This window comes from Pyrgilauda ruficollis, unplaced genomic scaffold, assembly GCF_017590135.1.
Source record: "Pyrgilauda ruficollis isolate IOZ18807 unplaced genomic scaffold, ASM1759013v1 scaffold74, whole genome shotgun sequence".
NCBI lineage: Eukaryota > Metazoa > Chordata > Aves > Passeriformes > Passeridae > Pyrgilauda > Pyrgilauda ruficollis.
Window position 1 is genome coordinate 1118124 of NW_024529266.1, and position 27514 is coordinate 1145637.

General features: G+C 37.0%; 2 protein-coding genes across 8 annotated transcripts in view; one reads left to right on the plus strand and one right to left on the minus strand.

Moving 5' to 3' along the window:
* POLK (DNA polymerase kappa) overlaps nt 1-15422 on the minus strand; it is a 32785-nt gene extending 17363 nt beyond the window's left edge. For 2 of the 7 annotated variants that reach the window (XM_041486052.1, XM_041486046.1), the window contains exons 1-3: nt 15031-15164; nt 6604-6782; nt 4071-4190 (exon numbers count right to left, since the gene is read on the minus strand). In XM_041486052.1, the coding sequence (XP_041341986.1) occupies nt 4071-4190; nt 6604-6741 (258 nt within the window). In that variant the 5' untranslated portion in view covers nt 6742-6782; nt 15031-15164. The other 5 variants (XM_041486049.1, XM_041486050.1, XM_041486051.1 and 2 more) reach the window with 5 other exon arrangements.
* CERT1 (ceramide transporter 1) overlaps nt 15311-27514 on the plus strand; it is a 78444-nt gene continuing 66240 nt past the window's right edge. Inside the window, exons 1-2 of the mRNA XM_041486078.1 lie at nt 15311-15732; nt 19054-19188. Coding sequence (XP_041342012.1) covers nt 15637-15732; nt 19054-19188 — 231 coding nt within the window. The 5' untranslated portion in view covers nt 15311-15636. The remainder of the gene's footprint in view (nt 15733-19053; nt 19189-27514) is intronic.

Here is a 27514-nt window from a genome sequence, read left to right on the forward strand (position 1 = left end):
AAATATTTGACATGGGATTTTTATGGTAACTATGTTGGCAGCAGCATCACACATCATTCTAGAAGAGAAAATACAGGAAAAAAACCCAAAAGAACGTGCTATGAAAATAAGATTACCTAATCATACTCATGACTAGGCAACATCAATCTACACACAAAAGGCTGCTACTGCTAGTAAGAAGTCCCAATAGGCTACACAACAAGAGAACACAGCAAGAAACAGAGTTAGCAAAAATGAACTAAAGTTTCACTTTGCTTGCAGGCACAAGGACACACACACTCTCGTGACATCACGGAACCAGTACAGAAATGTCTCTGGACTGACTATAATGCATTTATAGTTCTGGAGAGGAATATTTACATGCAATTTGCATGGTTCTTCTCTTTTTTACCTCCCTCAACAGAACTGCTTAATAAAAAACCATAAAAACCTCACCCACAAGAACCGTCTTTGAGCTCAAAACACTTGAACCAAGGCAAGTGAGCTTGGAATGTTCTATTTAAATTGCTGATTAATGATTTACAAAGTCTTTTCTTTGTTGTCTTCCAAGTTGCTATGAGGGATGAAATGCTAGACCAGAGCCTTAAACTAAGCTACTCAATACAGAAGAGCACAGTATGTTCTCTGAGGCTGAGAAAACTAGTTCAGACAGATTAAAAACACAAAGGGGAAGCCATTAAAAGAAACAAACAAAAACCAAACAAACAAAAGTGGGGTATTTACATTATTTCCATTATATTACTAATTCAAAAAGATTCATGCCACAATTCATCAAAAACATCCTTATTTTAAATTCTACTTTACAGATAATTTTCAGGTTGCTCTCAAATTCAAATTGTGTAATTAATACTATCAAGTGCTGCTCTAGTAGCATAACTTCTGCATTTCAATTTATCACATTTATAACTAACTTCTGGTTTGCTTTTTCTCCCTAAATATATTGCTAGCATCATACTTACTGATTAGCTAACACACACACCTAAAGAATGAAGCAAAATTACATTAAACTAATAAATACAAAAAGATTACTCTTCAGCGAAAAAAACTGATAAAAGTAATATGCCAAAACAAAACACAACACAACCAGATCTACCCAGAGAATTCTTGGCAACTACAAAACTTCTCCTTAAAATTTGTGGAGTAATTTCTTACATGCAAACCAGGCTGACAAGTTTTTAAAAGCTGCTTTCAATAAACATTTGTAAAGCAGAGATACTTTTTAATATATATTTCTAAAATAAAAAAAAAAACCCAAACCACCAAAAAAACAGAAAGTACAAATTATAATTAGAAGTTTAATTTTCCTTATAACTACTTTTAGACAATTTGAAGAGAAACTTCTCCTTTTTTTTCTTATCCCACAGTAGAATATATAAGTTTTCAAAGCAAGACAGAAGAGTCAATAAAAGCAAGGCAATGGTAATTATTTACAGAATAAACATCTGGGATAAAGCCAACATGGATGAAAAAAACCAGTAAAGATCAGTACAGCAGTTTCCAAATCTGGCAGCAGCTGCACACTTTTTAATTTATTATAAATTACTGCTGAACCTCAAGGAGTTCCACACATTCTAATGGCAAAAACAACAGTATTGTGTTGCAGACTCTACATTTTATTCGTATTACTGTTTCCATCATGTAACCAGGATTTTGTCCAAAAGTCCAGTATGTGGAGATGTTTTTGTTTGGTTTTACCTTACAGTACTTAAATCAACTGCCAGCTTAGGAAACCATACCTGAGCCGTTGACCATCCTACAAACAAGAATTCACTTGCAGATGAAATTCACTTGCAAAATTTTAGCAGAACAGTTCTCTTATCAGAAGGCAGTACTAAAAAGTAGAGTTAAAAACTCAAAAGATAAGAACAATAGAGAAGATGATGATAAGAACTGACTATATCCACAACTGAATGGAGCTGATTAAACAATACACAGCAATTATTAAGAAAACCAAACAAGACAAAGATTTGCAAAGCAAAAGGTGGAGGCCTGGGGAGATGTAGCTGGCAGGTAAGAAACAGAAAAAGGGCAAGGTATTTAGAATATCAAATACAGAGAGAGAAGACTGGCCTCAAGTCCACAAATTTCAATGAGGACTCTGGAACAAGGACTGTTTTGTAAAGAGGACTGATGGTGATCTGTGGATGTGGGACAAGAAACAAAAATTCAGGATATGACAAATTAAAAAAAGCAGAGGAGAGAGCAAAACGGTCAGAATTTGTGCTAGGAGAAAGATAGCAGCAACAATCATAAACCAGAGTTTATTGTCATACAGAGAATAGAACAAAAATGCAATATGTTTTTACATATTGCAGTAAGGATCTCAAATTAGCCAGTAAAAAAGTGTGCCTACTGTACTCCTCTAATGACATTTCTCATGCAGTATGACAGCTGATTTTACAGCTTATTTATTGGAAATAAAGATGACTGCTACTTCAGCAAGAAGTACATTCAAGCATGGAATTTGAAACCCAAGTCCCATTAAAATACATAGGAGAGAATGTCTCTTCTTAAGTTTCTTTTTTCCTCTATAGAAATCAGTTTTCATAAGAAACATTAAAAGATTATAAAATTATATTGCAATATCAAGGAATCAACTTCTGAAAAAGACAACATGAAGACAGACAAAGCAACAGAAATTTTTTGGTTTCCACAAAGTGCACTACATATTCTCTCATTACATAACTAAATAATAACCTTATTTATAGAATTTGTGTTATTAATGTAATTCATTCTATAAGAAAGACTATTCTCTGTAAAAGAAATAGTTCTCTGGTGAAGGTAGGATGGAAACAGAAGCATTTTTTCTGTAATTATATTACTTAAAAGCTACCTTAGCTAACTGAAAAAACCCTGGACAAGCAGAGTCATAACTAATCCATGTTAAAGATTCACTAAAAACAATTGTGACACACAGGCTTACAACAAACTTTTCAGAGGTAATCAGAATGGCAAACTTTTCTTGGAACAAATTTGAAACACTGGCATCTAAAGTATTGAAGTGGTTTGTAAACCTGAAATGAACAAAAAGGTTGTACACCAAAAAGACCTCAACCTCTAATCCTCACAATGGCACTGAAAATTAAAGGATGTGTTTAATCTTCATGTGTTTCAGCTCTCCATCTACAAACAAAAAAAAATATCAGTCTACTTTGCTGGAACATTGCAAGAATTAAGAATTCACAGCATGTGGGGTACAACATAAAAAACTCTATTAGGAAATATAGAGTTTTTTATGTTGTAATTCTGTATTCAAAACTGAATTAGACTAGAGTTCAGCAAATAAAGCTAGAGCCACCCATCGAACATTACGGACAACGGTAAATACTGAATAATTTGCCCCTCAGTGAACACAATCTGCTATGTGCAGTGAATAAAACAGGAATCTTGTCAAGGAAAACTAGCAAGCAATCATTTAAGACTAAAGAACAGCACAAATGAAAATGGAGAGGAATTCAGCTCCTACAAACAATTTTAACTGTTGTGCCTAGTAATGTTTGGTGTGCAACCTTTCTTTAAATGTTTCATACACTGTAATACTTTGGAGACTACTATCTATCATTTGAAAAGAAAAACAGCCTCTTCACCCGTCTACTTCCGGACACTTGCATTTCTTTTGACTGCTTCCCATGATGATTTTTATTAATTAGCTTAAAAAAGGCATATTATTGACAACTCTGATCTTTCTCATTCCATCACAGGCCACTGAACACAAATATACATAAATTCCAAGCTCAATAGTGATAGGACACTTATTAGCAAAGTATTTAACAAACCTTTACATAAATCATAATGACATAACTTCAAACTTGTCAGACTTGGAAACATAGGAATTGATTTGTTTCATTTTACTCATTTAGACAGCATTTCAAAGTAATTTTACGAACTATTCTTCTTACAAGTTTATATTAAGATGACCATCAAAATATTGTGCAGTTTTCCTCGTATATCTAACATCAAATGGTACTTTAACATCGCGCCTGTTGGCAAAATTTAATGCAATAAACCAGAACACACCAAAATGTTTATGATCCAACATTTAGCCCAGGAAGTCTTTAGAAGATTAATACCTGCATCTGTGCTTTCAAGAGCTGTTGTGCTGTAATTTTCTCTTTCAGCTGCATCATTTTTTCAATTCGTTGGTTAACTTGTTGATCTTTCTTAAGTTCATTTTCATAAAATTTAGACCCCTGAAAGAAAAAACCACAAAACCACTACATTTTTCTTTTTGTCCTTATCTTGTCTTTAAGCAAACACATTTGATCTTTAGATACAGAAAACATAGAACACAGAGATGGTTCCTAATGCATGCTTTGGATTTTCATATAAAAATACACTAAAAAGACCACTGGTCCTTTACATCTCTTCAAATGACACATATATTTCTCCTGCACAAAGGAGTTTAAGGAGTTTTTAAATAACTTTGTTTATTTAGCCTAACACTTGACAATAAAAATTTTGAAAGAGTAGATAAAAGTCAAACTATTCTTTGCAACACCTCCAAGGTATGGAGTACCAAACTCTAATAAAATTTATTTTAGCATTTTTTCAGACTTCCAATATTAATCTGTATTTATTATAGCTTAATAAATATGGAAATGTATAATGACATTGTATAAGTCAAATTCACTTGTAATGTTGAGTATTTTGTTGGCCATTTAATCTTGAAGGACACTGCAGAATCAGAAGCTACTTGGAAGAGGATGATGAAAACCAAATGAGTATAAAAAAAGCCCTGTTGCTCTCACATATGTAAATGTTCCTTCAAAAAAAGGCATGAATACAAGGAGACATAATAAAAAGACAATAATAATGTACAGAATGTATAATGTGACTCTCCCTCTTGACTCAGAACAAAGAAAGGAGGGCATATAATGAAGTAGAAAAATTCAAAACTAGGAAATAAAGTATTTTTCTTGCAACATGTCTTAGCTTACAAGTGAAATAATACTTGCAAGAAAAAATCTTTTGTCGATCTACTTGGTAAAATCTGCAAAAATGAACACATCTTTAGGTCAAAGTGTCTGACCACCAAACTGTCACTGATACCAAGAATTATGCCTAGTCAAGTCAGATTCAAGCACTTATATAAAAAGCAAAAAATATCCACTTTCATAATAACTATAAAAAAGATGTTGGCAGAGCTGTAATACGTCATGTTTCATTACAAGAAATATCAAACTAGAAAAAATTAGGGTGTGTTTTGAATGTCAGATATGCCCTTTATCTTTTCTCCCCTATGCCATCAAATATGGCTTGCTGAGACTCACGGAAAGAAATGAGTGCCAAAATGTAGGTGTGGGAAGCAACACAATTCTTGAGATTATTAGTAAGATTTTAATTTTTTTTCCATTTCTTCCATTATTTCACAGTTGAAATGCTATAAACCTTCTTGCAGTCTGTGCAAGTGTACATTACTGCAGGTAGTGTCTGTGGTGTCATTTTAAAGATTATAGAAAAGCTTAAGGAAAAGAATCAATGCTTCTTTTTGGATTTCTTGATGTATATCTGGCAATTATAAACTCTTGCACTTTTTTGACAGAAATATATTCTAGTAGTTAGATGTCTGTATGTCAGTTTTGAAAGCCAATTTTATAGTTCACTCTATTTCATACCAGGAAATAAACCAGTAATTGCTACAACAAAATATTTTATGTAAATATCATTATCTGGGATATGTCTGACAAAGCACTATTTTCCAGAATGAGTGAACACAATATATAGAAGAAACACTTATCAATAATGAGCTAGATAGCATATAAAGTATCATCAATGTGAAACTGCAAGCAGGAAAAGGAAAAAGCTTGCTACATAAGAACTGTTTGCAGCATGTTTTCTCTCTCCTCCTTTCTCCCTCTGTCCCACCACTGCAGATCACTGCAGAGCAATATCAGTCAACACAGAATGCATGAGGAAAACATCAAAGCACATAATCTCAGGCCATGGTGACAACAAAAAAAATACACACTTGTGCAAGGAAAAGTAAGAAAACCCTGAGTTTCTCAGATAAAGTATCATCCCTATATTGTTCTATTGGACCTCTCCAGTAACAACTAGGATGACAAATATTTCAATGGTTTGAAGAGTTGTGAGGGCCTCTGTGGATCTTTAGCATAAAGCTGCATGCTACTGGCCATTTCTCTGGAATACCAAGAAGACAGTCACAAAGACAGGCAGTAAAAATTTGACTATAAAAAGACTTGATTACATCAAATTCATCAGTTACAGGAAGGTGACCAAAAGAAGTAAATCTGCTTGGCTGATTAATGATGGGGTGGACAAAAGGAATGGAAAGCGGGAAAAAAAGAGGAAGATGCAACCTTCACGATTACCTCTGGAAAATGCTGCAGTATTTGTGTACTGCTTTGGACAAAAAGGGAGCACTTAAGCCTATACTCGGTTGTCCTCCCCAATGTCCTTGTGGATGAATTCAACAACACTCTGAAGTATACTAACTATGGCTCCTCTCCTTCCTCCCCACATATAACTTTCTTCTAAGAAGATACTATCCATATACACATGTGAGGGATAAAACTTGGGGAAGGGAGCCTTAAAATACTGGACCACAAATAAAGCATCAGGAAAAAAAGTAATCAAACCAACCTTGGTAGCTTCCATGATGATTTTATTGATCTTCTCCTTATCCAAACCCTCCATTCCAGCTTTGTTATCATTAAGGCCCATTCTAAGTAGAAATCCATCATTGCAAGAGCTGTTAGAAACTTTCTGCGTGTCATCCATTGTATTTCTTGAAAACAAGTACCTGTTTTATGACTTAATATCTGAAAAAAGTAATCAAATATTTATGTTTCAACTGAACAACAACAATAATTAGTCATTAGTTTTATTTATCATAAATATGAAGACTTATATTGCTACGAAGTGGCTGACCTGCCATACAAACCACATCAAACCACCGATAACTCTGTCAGTGTTTGAAGAGAGTAAGACTCTTTTCTCATTAAATTAAAACCATTTTCCTTTAAAACCTCCCCTACAGAAATAAGTGAGCACAAAGTAGCCCCATGTAAAGGCTAGTACCTTTAAATGAAGCAGACTATGTACCTTTATGCGAACGGACATTCACTATACCTTACATATGAACATGACTTTTCTGCCTTACATTATCCTGTCAGATGAAACATTACCATCTTAAACACAAAATACTGCTCACTATTATATTAAAAGAAAAAAAAAAATTGCAATATCTTTAAATTGAAGAAAACCACCACTCATTTGGTCATCATCCCTGCCTGAGTCAACCTGCAGAATCCTTTCCAGTAATTTCTAGCTCAAATTCAGAACTTTGTGTCAAAACTCATATTTTAAAATCAGATGGCTTCAATTAAAAGTTTTGAATAAAACCCTAATGCAGGATAAAATTAATGCACTTTTTTTTTTTTTTTTTTTTTTTTTAATGTGTTGAGCCATGGTATCCAGCTGGTGGAACTTACCAAGTCATCTGTAATTTCTTATACACACAGATACTTCTGGTACGTGACCTTCTGACATCTTCCCCTGTTCTTTACGAAAGTAAATTGCTGAATCCTCAATAGGCTCTTATTATACGGTGAACTGTTTAGTTATTAACTTGATCTCAAAAAAATAAAGAAAGCAAATCTCATCTTCTGTACCATGAACCAGTGGTCTTATTTTAGCCAATTCAAATAGGCAGACTCACAGGTTAGTTTGAGTTGGAAGGGACCTTTTAAAAGTCATCAGGTCAAACCCTCTGCAATGAACAGGGACATCTTCAACTGCATCAGGTTGTTCTGAGCCCTGTCCAACTTGCCATCAGATGTTTCCAGCAATGGGGCATCCACCACTCCTCTGGGCAACCTGTGCCAGTGTCTCACCACCCTCACTGTAAAAACATACCTAATCTATACCAATTCTCCTCAGTAAAACCATTACCCCTTGTAATACTGCAAGAGGCCCTACCAAAAAGTCCAAGTGTGATAATGCCATAAATTATTTAACATGTATTCATTACTGAAAAAGCATACAGAAACCATTTCTTCCTACCTTGAGTCACTGACTCATAAACCACTCATTTTATTGTCATGCAGAATGGACATTCAACTGTCAACTTTACCCTGCTCCCTGTTACAAGAACCCTTACTATTTGGAGAAATGCCATCCTTCTAGGCAAATATACCAGTTTCCTTAATCACAAAATACACAAATGTAAGAGTGTGTCATTTTTCCTTTAAATGCCCCTTTCCCATACCAGAACTTAAGTGGGCCTCATTAGCAACCAAACACAATCAAACACAAGAAAGTCATTATGTGTTTTTGCATTTAGAGGCGAATTTTTGTTACTAAAGAACCACATGAGTCACTTCTAAAAATTAATGATGGCAATGTTCATATTTTCCTGAAGTTCTTCTACTGAAACATACTAGCCAACTGAAGGCAAGATATTAAAGAAACCCATGTTTACAAAAAGTATTCCTTCAAAAACACATGAATTTCAATCATATACTATTAATTCACATTACTATTTATGGTGTCTGCTGAAAAATGCAAGATCAGTTACATAATGCTGTGTTTATATACAGTGTGTTGTATTACAAAGAACATAAGTTGATGTAGAGATCAGAATCTTCTCTTAATCCTTTGGTAGCACTTGAGCTTCTGGGAATGGGAGTGGCTTCATAGCTCTTATGTGTATTTATCAAATAAAAGACTACAATGCTGAACATCTTCACAAATTTTTCAGCTGCAGTAGGACAATCTCTTACAGTTAACATATACATTTATCAGAAGAGATTTGCTAGACTTCAATCAAAGCAAAAAGCACTACATCCCAACCAACATTACAAATTTCATCTCATGCTTATAAGCACCCCTGGATAATTATCTCCCAGTAATTCCATTGTTACTGGCAATCTCTGGTAAGTAATGAGCAACATTTCCAAGGAATACTTTCATCAAAGTAAATATCCCTCCACTATTCTCCCTTCTTTTATCATCATTGCCTTCAAGAAACAACAATGAACACAAGACTGCTTTCATTTCTTAAAATGTTTTCAGCTGTTCCTTATTCCTGAAAGTGTCTTTTCCCCTACCATGTACAAATCTTTCTTCTTCCTCATTCAGAGCACTCTTAAAGGCACAGTTTATAGCAGAGGCTTTAAAAACTAATTTATGTTAGTCAGAAGAAAGTCATCTCTATCTCATTGTTACATATCTAACAATAAAAAAAAATTACCATGATAATCACAGTGACGGAAAAAATAATTTTCATTATAAAGTCTCATAAATGGTGATCACCTGGTGTATTTTATCTTTTGAGCTTATTGTGTGGAACAAAATATATTGCTAGTCTCAGATGAGAAAAGGTATAAATAGCAAATAATACCTTAGCAGAAATTAAGAAGAAAATATGTATCTGAGGACATGACATTTGTTGCCCACCAGAGCTTACAGGTGTACAGACAGGAAAATATGAATAACAGGTGATATGATTTCCAGCTGCTTAGTATGAAGAGAGCCTGAAAATTATCTTGGTTTCAAACTAACAAGTCTGGAAAAAAAATCCATAAAATACTTAACATATTGAAATTAATCACAATAGCTGCCATAAGACAACTGATATAGAACTGTCAGATAAAACCAGCGCTCATTTGCCACAGATGAAAATGAAAATATTTAAATGCAACAGACAAGCAGCAGAGTTTTAAAGTGTGCAAAATGTGAACAGTATGTCAACATAGTAACTGTTTCAATTAGGCTAGAGAACACACTAAACTTGTGGTGACCATTTTTTTGCTAAAAAGATTTGGAAAAAGCGGGTAAGGGACTAGAATCTAATGAAACAGTCTACACAGAGTGACATGCTTTTGGCATACTGTTACCTCAAGAAGCTGTTGCGTGACAAAGCTGTTTTCTCTACTACAAAACATGACATCTCCCTCAGTATCATACTAAGCAAGTAGGACGTGAAACCAGAGAAATCTATGACGGTAGTCTACACTAATAAACTACCCTATTATTCCTGTGATTGGGGAATGAGGGGAAGCAGGAAAATCATATGTTAGTGGAAGGAGATAACTTTCCAATTGCTAGGGAAGGACTTCTAAAGGTAAAGACTTTGGCAATGAATGTCAACAGTTAATGTAAAGGAAACCACCAAACAAGCAAAAACATTGAGAAGAAACACAAAATCCCATTACTGTGTAGAAAGTTTCATGAGTAAGCTGGCATGCCTACAAGTGGGAAAAGATCACTAATTACCTGTAATCAAGCTCTTCTAGAATCAAGCACAGAATCTAAACTAAACTAGCAAGACAGGGTTATATAATATTTGAAAGTGTCAAGAGATTGAAGCAGCAATAAAATTAGAGCAACAATTTAATTTCAAGTGCCTCTACCTTCATTCAAATTTAGCATTTTTTTAACAGTTGACTGAACCAACCTAAAGGAAATGGCTTGTATTTGATCCTGTGCAACTCTTCCAGCTTGTCTTCATTAAAAATCCTCCAATTCCAGCAACTTAAACTCTGCACACAGTATGAAAAGTTAAATGCCTTCATATTACAGTTTCCATGTAATAAAATAATGCAAAATATACAGTATTTGTATATAAGAATATTCAGTTCAGTAGGTGTAGTGCTATTATGTACATTATTAACATTTGCAAAGTTTGTTAATAGTTCATCTTTTGTTGACCATGTTAACAACATGGGAAGAACTATTAACACTGGAAAATGACACCAGTATGGAAAAGCTTGAAAAATAATTTATTTGCATACTGAGTTATAGTTTAATGCAAGTAAGTTGTGTACTTGTCCTCATAATTAAAACAAATTCTGATATCTTTGCTATCACATATTCTCATGACAACGTGAACTGTAAAGAAGTTACTAAGAGACACAATTGTCTACTGAGCCCAGAGCTCAAAAACTCAGCAAAGGAAGCCAAACATAAAATACAGACAAAAAAGATTGTCTTTTACACCCTAATTATCCTAAGTAAGTCTCCATGGTATGCAAGAAGAATTGAAATAAATGTTGCAAACAGCAACACAAATATTAGAGACTATTATTATCCTCAGGATGTCTAAAACAAGCATCTAAATTAAATATTTTCCTTAATTTCTGTAAAACTCATAAAAGCCACCAATAATATTGCATCAAAATCTGATACATCATTTACTGTAGCAAGGGCCCAAATTAAACTTCCTATTTTCTCTCAATTAAAATATTTCAGATATTCATTTATTTAAAGGCATGTTCAAGGAAGCATATCACACTGTCCTTCTAACTATCTGCTCAACTCCTCAGGGTGTTTGATTTTTACTTGAGGCTTGGCTTCTGAATAGCCCTGAGAGGACTCCTATCAGTTTTAATCCTGTAGCGATTTACAAGAAAAGAACTGGCAGAAGGAACTGCACAACAGTGTTGTCAGCATTTAATACATATACATTTAACATACATGGTGTTAACCACATAGATTCCTAGCTAGTCTGTTCAAAACTACTGTTTCACTACTGTCTCTCTCTCAAACTACAACACAAACAAGTTCCTTAGAAAAAAGAATCTTTCAATAAAGATGTAATATCTTTACAAATGTAATAAGCCAGAGCACATGATAAATTAATATTGAACAGAAAACTGGGCCAGAATTCATGAAAGTGAGGATTCCAAGTGCTCAAGCTGACACATATGAAATGAGAGTACTTTTAAAGTAGCAGATGACTCAGCATTTTACAATAATGTAGATCCCATACAAGCACCTGGAGTCAGCCCTGAAAAAACAAGATCCTAGAATTGTCTTCTGTATACTCACCAACTTTAAGATGTAACAAATTACAGGGAAATCCATCTTTTAAAACATTAAATAATTCACACTTAAAGTAAACAGTGAATAGAGACTGCTTCTGATAATGTTCAAAAATGTCAAAATATTTTATGCCATTCACCAAACTGTCTGATTAATTTTTTCCTTATGTGACACAAGTAAAACAAGTGCAACACTCACCCCTATCAATTTTCTGTAGGCAAGATGCAAAGCAATTCTGTTCTAAATTCTGCTTTCAATTTCTCTATCAAAAAATACTCATGTCTTTAGAACATATAAGTTTATTTGAAGGGTAAAGAACCATGGTATCTTCTTCTGCCTCTATTCAGTATCTTAAAGGACCTTTTCAACTCAAAGCTTTATCTCAAGTCTTTCACTAAGTTTTCCTTATGCTTCTAGATACTGTAAACAAAGGCTTTAGTAGTTCAATCCATAAAGAAAATAATGAAGGAACTGAACACTCATCACTAAAAACTACACTAGAGATAGCATTATCTCCAACTGGGCTTCTACAGACATATTTAGTGCCAACGGATTCATATATGGTTGTTTTGGGTTTTTTTGCTTAGAAATAAAAGCCTAACACAGTGATTCAGAGAGCAAAACTGTTTTAGAATAAAGTGTCTGAATCATTAATATTTCTGAGCCTACGCTATTAAGCAATATGCTGTGGCATAACAAAGCTCCTTTAAGGATCCTCCTAAGAAAAATAGTCTTAAATTTCAGAACAAACATAATGGGAAGCATGAGCACACTAGAAAGTGATGGAGATTCTCTTTTAAAAACATTAAATGAACACCCTAAAATAGAAGGTATGGGAGTGGAAAAAAGATACATAAAAAGGGAGTAGAAAAAAATAAAAGTATTTATAAAGTTACCCACTTGACAGTGCTTATTATGACTGACATTCCAAGCAGCAAAACTCAACACTCCCAATGTTTGTACTACAAGTAGTATACACAACAGTAGTACAGAACACTATCTGATCCGCTGTTCTAAAAATGTAATGACTATTTCCACTTAAAAAAGTAATTTGCAAACTTCTTGCAATCCCTACGACTCTAGAAGGGGTACAGACTGAGTACAGAGACACTTGCTATGAAAAAACAAACACAGCAATAAATCACAAAATAAAGGTTCAGTAGAAAAGGTATAGAAGGAGCTAAAAAGCAGCAAGTGCATCTGGAAACCAGTATGATTTTCTATATTTCCTAGGCTTTGGTTTGCATCCCAGATTGGTCTTGGCACAGGCAAACCTGATTCTCTTCAAACAATACGTAACTGAAAGACTGCTCTTCCAGAGCATACCTGCTAAACCACAATTGTTAATGTAGTGCCCTCCAAGGGATCAAACAACTGTAGTCTGAAAAAAACACCTCTCAAAATGTAAGAAAAACTTCAAGTCCTCAGCACGAAACCTTTTCTTTACAAATCTACTCCCTCTGCACCCCACGGTTGCTGAAAAGGATATGGCCTTATCTCATTAAGAGTGACAGACAGTACGTTATGCTTCTAAAAAATGGTCAGAACATTGGAAAGGGTAATTTACATAAGGCATTCACAGTTGCAGTACAGCTTTTGGAAGAACACAAGCTGGTGACACTGTGTTGAAAAACAAGATCCATTGGGAGCATGTGGCAGATATAAACAAAAATCTAATACCTAGCACAGCCAATGCATTATATGAAAAGTTGAAAATGCAAACCTTTAAGCATGTATTTTTTCACTAAAAGTTCGTAAAATGCTAGCCACAAAAACAAAATACTCTCTCTAAAAAGGATGGGTATGTTTGTTGAACAATCTGTAAAAATATCTACCCAATGCATTCTTAGTATTGATTGACTCAATGTTCTGGAGGGGGAAAAGAAAAAGCAAGCTTCCTCTGTAACTAAGTGAATAGTTCCAGATCAAAAGCATGACAAGAAATGTCTGTGTACATGCTACTGCCACTGCTAAAAGGACTTGCTCAGACATGTCTCTTCAGCTCCTGCTCCTGAAAAGAAGTTAATTCAGAATTTAACTGGGAAAACACAACTGGCTTTACAAGTAATGTCAACTAACTTCAACAACATATTGCAGAGAAGAAGTAGAAATTAGTCTCATACATATCGATACTTACAAAGCCTGCTTGACAAATACAATACATCGAAACAGACACTAAGGAGAAAAACTATGCACTTGGTTTCTTTCCAAACACATAGTGAATGGTTTTTGGCAAATTGTCTGAAGTAGCACCCACAGTAGACTTCTGTAAGTTTTTTCCTGTACATTGCAGTGATCACACAAGTATTAAGATGTCTATGACTATTTTTTTTATTTCTAATAATTTAGGACCATGATGCTGCCTTTTGAATTATCCTCAGTTCTGCATTCATGGTAAGTATCTTTATATCTGAGGTATAGCAGGCATGAATATTATTTAACTTTTAACCACTATATATAGAGAGTGCATATAAGTAGATGTGTCAATGCTCTTTCAAAAAAAATAATAAACCCTCAATGGAAACTTTAGAACAGCCTAACAGTGGAAAATTTATCACAATGATTTATAGTAAGGAAAAAGTCAGAGAAAATAGAATTGTGCAGCATTGCTCTAGCAATAATAACAGAAGTGTATCTTCCCGACCCGAAATTTCCTCAACCAACATTCTTTAAGACACTTTTCCCCAGCCCAAGAAATCAAGAGAAAGGAGATGAGTTAGTACAAACCTTAAGTCTTTCCCAAACCACTATATTCGCCGTTCACAAACCGTGAAGTGACAGGTACAGGGTGGGGTTTTTCCCCCATCCTACAAACATATCTCCACCCATAAATATCGACAAAAGCACGTATTTCAGACTAAGTCCGAGGAACGAAAAAATAAAATCTCACCGTTTCTTTCCCTAAACTACGAAAGCGGTTTAATGAACGGCAGGCAGGGCACGCGCGGCAGCCGAGCCGGAACGCTGACGCACCACTGCGCCTGCCCTGCCCTGCCCTGCCCGCCTTCGCGCGCCTCCGAACGCCTCGCCCTCCCCTCTCGTTTCACCCAGAGCCGGCACCGTCTCCCGCCCCTTCCCGCCGCCTCCACCATATTTGATTAGGGAAAAATTTGGCGCTCAACCCCCTCAACTGTCCTCCGAGTCCCGCCGGTTTGAGGCGAGGAAGAGAGGCTACATCTCCTTGCCCTTGAAAGCAAGCAGAGTCGGACAGACGCTTCGCCTCGCTAAAGATAAAGGGAATACCTCTGCACAAAAGACAAAGCAAACATCGCCCTGGGTAGCACCGTCGCCCTTGGTAGCGGAGGGCCCCTCCCCCAGCGGCAGAGAGGCGATACCCGCCGGCGCCGCCACAGGAACGACGAAACCAAGATGGCGGCCGCGCTCCGTCGGAGTGAGACTACATCTCCCAGCACGTCCTGCGGCACGAGCAAGGGGCAGTGGCGCCCAGATTCACGACCGCTCGGAGTAGGACTACAACTCCCGCGGGGCGCCGCGGCGGGGCGGGGTGCTTGTCGATGGCGGCATTGAGCGCCCGCCTCACCTAAGATGGCGGCGGCGGGAGCGCGCTGAGCGGGTGCCCGGCAGGCGGACGCGCGCTCGCCCCTCCTCCCCTCGCTGTCCCGGTGTTGTGGCTCTGGCCGCGGGCGGGGTCTGAGGGGCCGCGGCGCGGGATCCCGGGGCTGTGAGCCTGGTTGCCGGCCGGTCGCTGGCAGGGGCGAGCGGCGCTCGGCGGCGGCATCCGCTCGAGTAGAGCCCAGCACTCCGGTCCCTTCGGCAGAAGAAGGCTGCTGTGGGCGGGGGCAGCTCCGGCTCTTTCCCAGCTCGGCGGTGGCTGCGGCTCCGGTCTCCATGTCGGACAACCAGAGCTGGAATTCCTCCGGCTCCGAGGAGGACCCCGAGACCGAACTCGGGCTGCCTGTTGAGCTCTGCGGGGTGCTCAGCAAGGTAAGCCGCCTCTACCCCATTCCTGCGCCCTGCCGCCACCCATCTTCCTCGCTGTCAGGCCCGACCGCCCCGGGGGCTCGGGCCGAGGGGCCCGGTGGCGGGGGGGAGGCGGGCGGTTCCGCGGGCGGCGCTGGCACGGCCGGGGCACCGCCACCTGACGGCGGAGCCGCTGCCAGGCAGAGCCGCGGTGGCGCCGGGCGCCCCCTCCCTCAGCCCCGCCGCCCCCTGCGGCCGGGGGAAGCCTTTCTTCGAGCAGAGTCGCTGTCCCCGCCGCCCGCGGAGCCAGCCGGCCGCACGGTGCGGGGCTCCGGCGGCCGCGCAGGGAGGGCGTCTCCCCCGCGCCTCGGGCTCCGGCCGGAGCGGCGCCGGGCCTGGGTGTCGCGGCTACCCGGGAGCTCCCGGAGGCGCCCGCAACCAGTCGTGTGTCCTCGGGAGCAGGCACGGCTTTGAGTGCAAGTATCCAAACAGGGCATTGAAAGACTCCTGCGGCAAGAGATAGCGGGAGGAGACGAAAAGGAAAATGGTTATACGGCTTATTTCCCCTTTTAAAAATAACCATAGTTATTTTCTCTTTTATCGCTGAAGATAAGGTGGCTTCCGAGCATGTGTAGGTTTATACTGGAAAATTTTATTTTCAGCAGTACTTCAGAGTAGAATATTGAATTACTTAGTTTTCATATGGATATTTTTTTTTTATTACAGAAAGTGTATTCAGAATAACATTGAAATATCTGTAAGATTAAAGTACTATGTTTTGTATTTTTTTTCTTGTCCTACGCAATAAGGCTAGGCACAAGCCAACGTAGGAGGCACGGGATACGGAGATCTTGCACTGCCCTGAATGCGTAGAAAACAGCCATAACTGAGCTCACATTGTTGTGAGGAACTTTGTGAACTCCTTCCAGGCTGGAAATGTTTCTAACCCCAGAGATAAGAGGAATGGTTAGGAGAAGAGAATGATCTCTGCTCTCATCTGTAAGATCTTATCTAATAGTGGATAGGGGAAGGAGGGGATGAGATGAATGTGAGATAGTGTTAGAGCAGTTACAATAAGAGATTTTTGTTTGGTGTACTTTTGCTGTTTTGTTTGTGTTTTTTTCACAGCAAAGTTTTCCTTGGGTAAGATGCTTCCGTCCTTAGAAGGGAAGTAATTTGTGGGATGTAATTAATTTTTATGTTAGCAAGTGAAATACAAAGTCCAGGTGTTCTTTCTCAGTGGTGTAGCAGGTGAAGGCATAGCTTCAGACATTCTAGCTGAGGTATGTGCAAACTTTTTACTTTTCTGGATGATAATGCTGAGTGCAGCAGAGAGTGTCTTTCCCATGAGAACCCAGAATTTAATCTGAATAGTCAAGTATGACGAAACCGTCTCAGTGAATATGTTTGAGGGGTAAGGTTACCTTTTGTTAGTTGATACCTCAGTAATTATTAAGGTAAACTAATTAAAATGGAATGGTAGCATACTGAACTTTCTAATAAGGAAATACCTATTTTTAATATCTTACTGTGTATAATTAAGTTCTAAAATCATAGAAGTAGCCTGCAGTTCTCTGTGTGAGTAGTAGTTTTAGTAGTTCTTGCCTTCAGTATAGAGAAAAGCTGCGAAAGTAATGGAGGAATTTGGTAAGAGAAACTTTTTAGAAGTATATCCTGCTGCTCTTTTGAAATGTTTTGAAACTCTAGGCTTTTTTTCCATTGTATTTCCTGCTAATGGTTTTAAGGTGGAGGAAAGAACTTCAGTGGAAGAGGCTTTCAGGAAGCATGAGACTCTAGATGCTTGGAAAAACACTGATCTTTTCTCTGCCAAAACCTCATGCCTGCCCAAGTATACTTTAAGGATGGCACATTTGGATTGTAACAACAAGCTTTGATTGCAACAGCAGATGCAAGATTCACTGCTGTATATGTTTCTGTTAACTTTTTCGGAGAAGGAAAGATCGTTGTCTTTGCTTTTTTTTCACCCCAAAATAACTTTGGACTCTGCCTTGCATATCCTGGGAGGAGTTGGGAACACGAGAGATAGGAAAAGAGGAAGGCAGGAAATAATACACCTCTGAATGCTTGTGCTACCACTTCATGCACTAAGCACACTTGAGGCTTTCTTTAAGTAATGCTGTATTTAACAATTAGGTGTAAGAGATGAAAAAGGGCTTTTTATTTTAACAGCAAATCAAGGTCTTGCCTACATTTGAAAATTGTTAAGAATTTCTTAGCTATAATTTTTTTCTTTAGACATCATCTTATTACTAAAGTTAACATATAATTATGGAGTATGTGTTAAATAATGTATGTAGTATGAAGTGGAACGATACTGAGAGTTGACTCTTCCCCCTCATTTTTTTTGATTACAAAATAATGAATGATGGATAGACTTAAATGTTAACCAGAGTTTTTAATCAAAAAACATTTGTCAAAATCAAAGAAATGCTTGCATGATAAGATTGGTTTCAGTGCTTTTGTTTCTGTTTTTATCAAACGTATGACATTTGCACCATGATTGATTAATAAGGATCAGTGTGTTGTCAGAATTACGGGATAGTCCTGATTTTCTATCAGTGCCAGATGATTCTATGAAGTTCATATGATTCTACAAAGTGCAGTCAGAAAAAATGTTGCAAATGTAAGAATAATAATCAGAACTTCTGGTCACTTCTTACTAGATATCTCTAGAATTAATCCAGAATTTGTTCCCAGAATATTGGTTTTATTCAATATGTGAATGTGGAGTCCCTAGAAAAATCTGAATAGCAAAAACCTGATTGGCTGTCTGCTGATAACCAAAGCGGTATGTATAGGCAATATTAAATTAATAAAACACTGAGTCCCCTAGGCACTACAATAGTTATTTACTGTGCTGTGGGATAATGGCATGTTTGTATTTTTATGAGGATAACTTTATATAGTATTTTATATAAAATAAATTATGCAGTGTTCCACTTAAGTCTTTTGGCCCAGCTCCAGCTTTTAAATCAGGTGCCTAAACTCACCTTAGTCATTAATGTTTGATTTTTTTGTCCCCCCTCCCCTTTTTTCCTCAATTTGTGTCAGTATGTTTATTGCCTTGATTGTGACTGGCCTTGGCAGTTCAGTTGGAGTCCAGGTATCTGTTGTCTTATTGACCCTTCAAAACCACTGCTTTTTGGTTGCTTTGGGAGTTTGTAAAATTATTCTAGGATCTCTGAGGAGAAAAAAGTTCTCATTTAGAAAGAACTTGTAAAAATAAGTTACCTTTTTCTTCAGGTGCTCAAAAGCCTAGAAGATATCCATCATTCTTTTAATGTTGTCTTTCTGTTGGCTGATCTCTTGAAAATTTTTTTACAGTGGACCAACTACATTCATGGGTGGCAGGATCGATGGGTAGTTCTGAAAAGCAACACACTCAGTTATTACAAGTCTGAAGATGAAACAGAGTATGGCTGCAGAGGCTCTATCTGTCTGAGCAAGGCTGAGATTACAGTAAGTACAATTTTATTGTTGACATCATTCATGTTTTGAGGTGCTATATATTTGTGTCTGGTGAAAGCAAACACAGATATGGCAAATTCTTAAAGGTCATCTGCTTATGACATTGGTGTCAGCGGAACACTGTGGAGCAGGGCAAGGAATTCCTAATGCTAAAACAAACTCTTTTAATTTGTGGCTTCGGCAAGCAACTTTTCATTTCTTACATTAGAGGGTTTTGTGGGTGGATAGACTGTCTGCCTCTGAAGGGTGCAAAGATTTCTCTGTGGGTCAATTGAAGACCCCAGACGAACTTCCCAGAGGAGGTACCATCCTTCACAGTCTTTGCTCTAGAAAGAGGGTAGTGGTTCTTTGTGGTTGTTGACTTTCTGAACACAGCTCTTTAGGTTTCCAACAGAAAATGTTCTTCTCTGTGCTTCTTTCTCTGAACAAGTTGGTGTGTTGCTGTTTTTGTCAAATGCTAAAAGGTTTGGAATAGACTGGTAAGAATAAAGAGCCTATATATAAATGAGCATAAAGTGTTATGACGAGTGGCTGAGGGGGCTGGGGTTGCTTAGGCTGCAGAAGAGGAGGCTGTGGGGGGACCTTATGGCCCTCTTAAACTATCTGAAAGGAGGTTGTAGCAAGTTGTATTTCAGTCTCTTCTTCCAGGTAGGAAGTGGATGGATGAGAGTAAATCCCCTCAGGCTGTCTAAGGGGAGGTTTAGATTACACAGTAAAAATACTTCACAGATGGGCTGTAAAACGTTGAAACAGGATGCTCAGGGTAGCAGTGGAGTTACCATCCCTGCAAGTGTCAGAAAAAGTGTGGATGTGGCACTTGATGGCATGGTTTAATGGTGAATGTGGTGGTGTTGGGTTGGTGGTTGTACTTGATAACCTTATAGTTTTTCTGCAGCCTTTATGACTCCGTTAAAAATTTTAAAAGATTAATTTGTCTTAGAAGATAAAAAAATCTGCTTTTTTGGCTTTCAGAATTACAATACACATTATGACTATGGTTGTCAAGAAACATGCTGTAGTCTTTCTGCAATATCATTAAATAGTCTGTCCAGTTATGTGATTTAGAGTAAAAATAGCCAGACTTTCACATAGCACACAAATTCCTAAAGTAGCAGTGTTAAATCTTAGCATGTATGTTCTTATTCCACCAAATACGTGGAATTTTTCAAGTTGAATTAAGGATGACAAACAAGAAGTATTCTTCCTTACTGATAATCAGCTTACAAAGAGAATTTTATTTAACGCCTCTTGGTTTAAAAAAAAAAGACTGGATTGATTACATTAACTGGATGTATTTTGGAGAAAAGCTTGTGAAGAAAAGGAGATTTTTACATTTAGATGTCTGGCAAGTATTGTAGTCATCTAAAAATTTAAACAGATCATATAATGTGTTTTATTTTTTTGAACTGTTTGCGCTTCTAGAACTTCCTCAACATGTGGCTTAATCAGGATTTGATTGTACATGACAGTCTCTAGGAGTTCTCACTGAGGTGTATCTATGGCAGTCTGAGCCTATGATTCGAACTTCCAAAAATCTCTCAAGAGGCAAGAGCTTAGCATACCAACCAGGCAGAGACAGGAAGGTGCTGGCAAGGATGTAGCCAAAGGGCATTTGCACGTATTCTGTACAGCACATCTCAGCAGCTTGAATTCCAGCTGTGGTGGTGGAGTGAGAGGTTACAGGGATACTACCTGGAATGTTTTGGTAAATTGCAGTTTACAAAGGGAAGCTGGCAAGCATGTCTTCAGACTAGGATGTATGAAACCCTGGAACTTCTTACAGGTACCTTTTTTCTTTTTCTCTCTGGCACTTGTTAGACATGGTAACTTGGAGTTGAATTGATGCATCTATTTTTTAAGTTCTTGAACTTCTTGAATACATGGAGAAAGAGTTAAAAGCTTCCACAGTTTTAAAGGTTAATCGAATATTTTAGTTCCATTTTTGTTGAGGCTCGTGCTTTGTGAATGGTATTTGACAGTTCAGTTGGTAGATGGTATTCCTGAAAGCTAGTAGGTTCCAGTTAATTATATCTAGCTGCAATTAAAGTTATTGTTGTGGAAATTTTAGAAGTTGAGGAATACTATTGGATCATTTCATGTCTCTAGGATATAGAAATATACATTTGAAACTGTCTTGTAATTATTCTCTCTTTGTTTTTCAGAGGTTGTGCTTTAATGACAGAGTTTTAGCATTGATGCTTCTGTTGCTTTTGCAACATTTACAGTTGTTTGGTAGCAAATTGAATATTGTGTTTTATATTCAAGTTAAAACTTAAGTTTTCAATTGAAAATTTATTATGCTCAAAGATAAATGTTTAAGATATTCTTCCTGAGGCCCATAGTTGATCTTTACTTTTGTATCCTCATAGTGTCTTCAGAAACTATAACTATCCAGCATGTATTTAAATGCATAGGAAAACACCAATAGCTGATAAAATAAGTGTTGAAATGATAATGCGTGGAAACTATCTTTGCTCTCAGTGGAACTTATTATTTACTGAATGATTGGTAATTAATTCGGTAATGAGGGGATGTCAAGTTTCTTATTGGCTGAATTCAATTGCACTGATTTGATGTAGTTGAAATCTTAATCTTTAACATTTTTCAACAATCTTTCACTATACTCCTAAGTTCAGTTTCCCTTGATCTTGCTGATCCAGATTCACTTTTATCTTAACCTGTTGCATTTCAGTTTTTAACTATAATGTTCCCTTGTAGGAAAGGGTAGCTGGATTTTCATAAAGCTTTTAGGCACTTGGATTAGGTATGCATGTTTGAATCTGATGGGGAATGTAATGATTTTTTGTGCATAGTTAACTCTACTGTTACTATAGAATTATGACATTTTGTTAATATATAAGCATAAATTTGGAAGTTTGCTGTCACTGAGTAGTATTACTATACTTTCAGCAATGAAGGTGAGTCTAATTATAAGTTGTAGTATTAACTGAGACATGAATACTGTATGCAGAAAACCACTGTTGCTTCTGCTCTTGTTGTATTATTTGTATTTTACTGGCTAGAGATTGATAGATAATTTTACAGGAATATTTTGTAAGACACTCGCCTCTTCCCTTATTTGATGACAGAATACTAGTTAAATTTGTGCTTATTAGCATAGCTTTTTTGTGTTTCAAGTGCAGAATTACTCTCATACGTCCAAAAAAGGTATGGCCATGTGACAGTAACCTTTCATTGAATGAAAAATATGGGATCTGGTTAGACTACTGGGACTGAAAAGAGCTGATTTCTCTGGAATAGATGAACAAAGGATGAATATTTATTGTATTCTCACTGGATTACATCAAGTAATGAACTGGCCATATGAATTAAGTTTGGGGAAGGATGATGAAAGTCAGTGTATCAGGCTAGGTGGCTTGCTTTTATCCACATAAGACAAGACACCTCAGAGGTGTTTAGTTGATCTATAACAGGCTGGAGGCTGAAACTGAAGATGAAAGTTCTGCTGTATGGTCAGTGGATGAGATGAAATTATGCATATTATAAAAAGTTCATATATGGACAAACTTAAGCTTTGTTGTTATTAATCTAGGCTGTGCTAAATTACTGCTGTTGATGGTAGTCAGTGCCAGTTGGTCTTTATTAAGAATACTCTTCTTTATTTTAAAGTTTTGTTGTTCATTCATTCTTGAAGTCAGACTTCCAGTGGGGAATTCTGTGTACGAGGTTAAGAATGGATGTTCTTGGCAGTCGTGTAAATGTGGATCCCTGGGGCATGGTTTTGGAGTTGGAAAGTCTAGGGTCTGTTATTAAAAGAACAAAAAGAAAATGCCCTGTAGATTTGGAAGTCCAACTTTCAGGCAACCCAGTCCATAAGGTTGTGCTGTCTTTGCTTTGATTGCTGTGTCTGTTCTTACAGTGCCATCACCACTGTTGTACAGAGTGACTTGCACTAATTCATGTAGTCACAGCATGATAAATCAAGAATAAAATTGTATGCTCTGCTCCCACTTCAGGCAGTCTAAGAGGAAGGCCAACATTAATTTGATCATGGTAGGAATTTATATTAATAGATTCTCAAATCTCTTTATAGAATTCTTAATAACAAAGTGTTTATCTGATGAATTTTAGGGGGTTTTGTCTGGTCATAGTGGCTTTTCTGCATGGATGTATATGGAGGATATTAAAAAATGTGTAGAGAAATGTAATGCTTGGTAAAATTTTAAGTGCTTAAACTCAGCTGTGTGTGAATTTTGTATTTTTTGTCCCTAGAGGTGGCTATCTACACAGGAAGAGTTCCAGAAACTTATGTTCCAGTTTAAAACTTCAGCTTTTCTACTGATGGAATCTATATTTGCCATGTAGCTTTAATCCAGTGATTGATATTAATTTTCTTTCCTGTGTATCTTATTTATGTAGAAAAACCTTTTGGTTTTAGTTGCTTAAACCAGATGCAATAACTGTGATGCAATGGTTTTCCTTGGCTTTGGTTATGCTGCAATGATGTATATACATATCAAAACCTTTATGGAAACTTGCTGTTGATTTGTAGTTTGGGGTTTTTGAAGAATTTTGTTTTTTAATTGTGTTGTAAAGAGACCATTAGACAGCTCTGTGGAAATGCCTGAACTAGGACTGCACAATAAATTCAGTTTGAATAGTGGATATATTTTCAAGTAAACACGTTTGTTGGGGCTTTTTTCTTCCAGAAGCAGCAACTGGAAAGCACAGTTGCTTAATGAAGGCAGTAATAACATTTTATATTAATATAAAATTGCAAGCCAGCCATTTAACTTTAGAATGAACTTCTAAAAGGTGTGGGAGTTGAGTATCTATTATGAATATCTGGAGCTCAGGAAAAGCAAGAAGATAGAAAATGGAAGTCTGTTTGAGGGACAGCTTAGTGAATTGTCTTAGCTTTTTTTTCCTTTAAGTAGTAGTAAATTGTTGTTGTAAAGAACTTCATAAATATTCATTTTATAAATTAGAACAGATGTAAACATGTGTTACTTTCAGTTTACAAAATGAACAAGAACATTGTACATGAAAGAGCTAAACTGGCATTTTTCAATATTAAATTTCTCATTTCCTTACATATAGTTTGAAGAGAGACTGACATGTTTGTATCCAATAATCAACCACTAAAAATAAAAATCTTCTCCACTTTTTAAAGATATGGTTAGTTGAACAGCCACCTTTCCTCACTCTAGTAGTATTTCTGTTTTATTTATAGAGTGATACCACTGTTAATAATTGGGCACTTGTGAGAGGAAGTACACAATTATACTTGAATTGACATTTTTAAAAATAGATTGACAGGTTAACAGAAAATGCTTCATGCGCTTATCAATTAAAATACATGCAGAACTTTCCTATGAGTTTTTTTCACATAAATGTCAAACCTACAAATCTCTAAGTTTTATAATAAAGATGTGTATTTTTAATTGAAGGAGATGTCAGTGCTGGAGAAATTTTCTTAGTAGCATGAGGAATCATGTCTTGCAAAGCAGACTTTCAGAAAGTCATCTTGACATTAACAATATATTGATGTGTTTCTTTTACGCTTTATATAATGTGAAATCTAACAGTATTTTGGACTGAGTTGATGTGGTAGTCTATAGAAGTGGTATAGAGGAAATAAAGTTTGGATTTACTTCTTTTTTCCTAGCTACTGTGTCAAAATTTGATCTTGCTAAGATACCTGCTTATGATAAAAGAATGCTGTAATTGCAGTTTGTATCTGCTGTTAGGTTTGCTTGAGTTTGTTGCTAGTTAAGTTGAATGAGAACAGATAGCTGTTTGTGAAAGTTTTTATTAAAAAGGCTAAGCCATCAGACCATGCCCTGGGCAGAAACACTAGCAGTAAATTTGTAGTAGATACTAATTGTTTGGGTAAACATTGTTTCCAGCTCTCTGAGGCTGGAAAACAATCTGGTGTAGCATGACATGATGGGCATCTAATTGAATAATTAATTTTCTGTAATTTGATGAAGTGCCTTCTCAGCCTTATTACTACTAAAAAATTACCCGAGTAAACTAAGACTTACAATACGAGCCCTAACTAGGTCGGGGTTTATCTAGGTCATGTGGCAATTAGTACTGTTTGGCTTTGGTGTGTGTCTCTATCAAGTAGTTAAATCAGAACTGGTGGGAGATTTTGGCTAAATGGGAAATGGACGTTCTAAATAGAGGCAAATGTATTTAGGAATACTTAGTCACATGTGAAAGGCCTGAGGTGATTTTGTTCTGGAGAGGAAAAGGCCAAAGAGCAACAGGATAGGGAGGAAGAGAAAGGGAGTAAATGCCTAGGAGATAATAATACTGGGCTGCTGTTGGTGCAACACATGGAGTTCCTTGAAATACAGGATTTTGCTGGACAATTTTGGCATTCACATCCTCTGTACAAATTTGTGTATGTCGCCTGAGTTACCTGAACCAGCTGTTGATGGGTTGATGTGAAATGAAAATTTGTGTATATATTGAATTTCTATGAAGTGCTAATATCCTGGTCAAGCTAAAAAGAATTATTTGGCATGGTGGAGAAATGGATGAGTTCTTCTGTAGTGTGTATTGAAGAAATGAAGTCAGAAATGGAAAAATACACATCCAGATCAGCTCAGTGAGGCTGTTCTTTGTACTATGATGCAGGTTCTGAAATGATTAAAATGTAAAAACAATCTACAATGTACATTAACCAAATATCTTACCCTTACTTAATATTTTTGGGGAATTAGTTTTTAGTATTTGAATATAATCATGTGTTACCACACTCCGGAAACCAGGGCTGTCATCCAGCAGTATTTTTGTCATTTTATTATCAGAGAGAATATAGTTCCCCAATGTGACTTTTTATTAAGATAATTAAATAAAACAGTTCATTATTTGACGTACACTGCAGGGTCATAATGCTTGCGTGTGGATCAGTTTCGTGCTGTGGAGTATTTCTTGCAGATGTATACGAAGTTATGAAAAATTCTAGTGGTTTAGGTAATAAAGCTGTGATTTTATAGCTCAGCAAATTTTTCTGTGCTACTTGCAATCCTTATTCTTGCTTAATCTGAATTTCTGTACATTTTGGTAAGATTGATTTATAGTTGATTTCTTGCTCGTGAATATGGTTGGTTCATATGTCACCCCCTCCAGGGCTGTACTGTTGCTCAACAGTTGTCCTAGGCAACTTGCTATTTATTATCTGGTGTGTCTTGTGGTAGCTGTTAATGACGTTTTCAACAGCACTGTTGAGGTTTTGTACAATATTAGACCTTACTTTTGGATATGCATTCATAGAATATATAGTCAAAAAGTCAGAATGTTTTTCATCTGCCAATGTGCAGCTGCAGCTGGCCATCTCTCTTTTAGATGCTTCCTGAAGCTTAACTGCACTTCTTTCTGTTCATACACTCAAAATAGTTTGTCAGAGATGACTGCTTGAGTGTTGTTTTCTTCTTCTCCCAGTTCATCATCTTGTCTTTTTTAGGTGTATACTTTAGTTGCTATTTTCCCATGTTCCCATTGAATTCTAGTTAGGGTGAAATCAATCAAATAGTGTGGCCAGTTCCGCCACTTTTTAAATCTGTTTGATGTGTCCTGCTTCTCAACTGAAGCCCATCATTCCTTAGTTAAGAGGACTAGTTGGAACAGCATTTACTACCCGAGGTCTCCAGGTACTTAACTGAGGTTGTACTGTAAGTGGTGTCCAATATGTCCTTAAAGCTTGTTAAGTTGCTGTCTTTTAAGGACAAGTGTTGCTCTTTCTTAAGTTCTCTTTTACAGCTCTTTCAAAACTAATTATGTGTGCATATATGGATCTATATGTATACACATGCAAATATATATTAAAGAATTAGAGGTAGCTGTGATGGCAGAGTTTAGACTGACAGTTCAGGTCAATTTTAAACTTCAGAATGAAAGCTTTTAGACTGACATTCATTAGCAACATGCCTTGTCCTTTTAATTAGTTCTTGCATATTGTTAATTATTGCTATAAGTTACTTATTACACAGTAACCATTACCATCTTGTATTCAAAGCAGTCACTTTTATCTGACTTACATCCTAAATTATCTGTAACTATGCAGTACCATCTAACCACTACCATATTTCTAGCCTGATACCTTTGTTCTTGATGGTCCTAGTTGTTGAGGTGAAGGTAACCGAATTGGAGAACTCTTCAGTGAGGGATGGGGAAGGTTGAATGACAGGACAGGTATAGAACCGAAGCATACATCTTCTGCCAAAACACACACAGAGGCCCAAATCAAGATCTTTTGTAAGCAGCTTTAAATATATGACTGGAGCACTGTGATGCTGGAGAGGTGGTCCTTTCCCAGGCTGCAGCCTTGTGTCTTCCTTGCCCT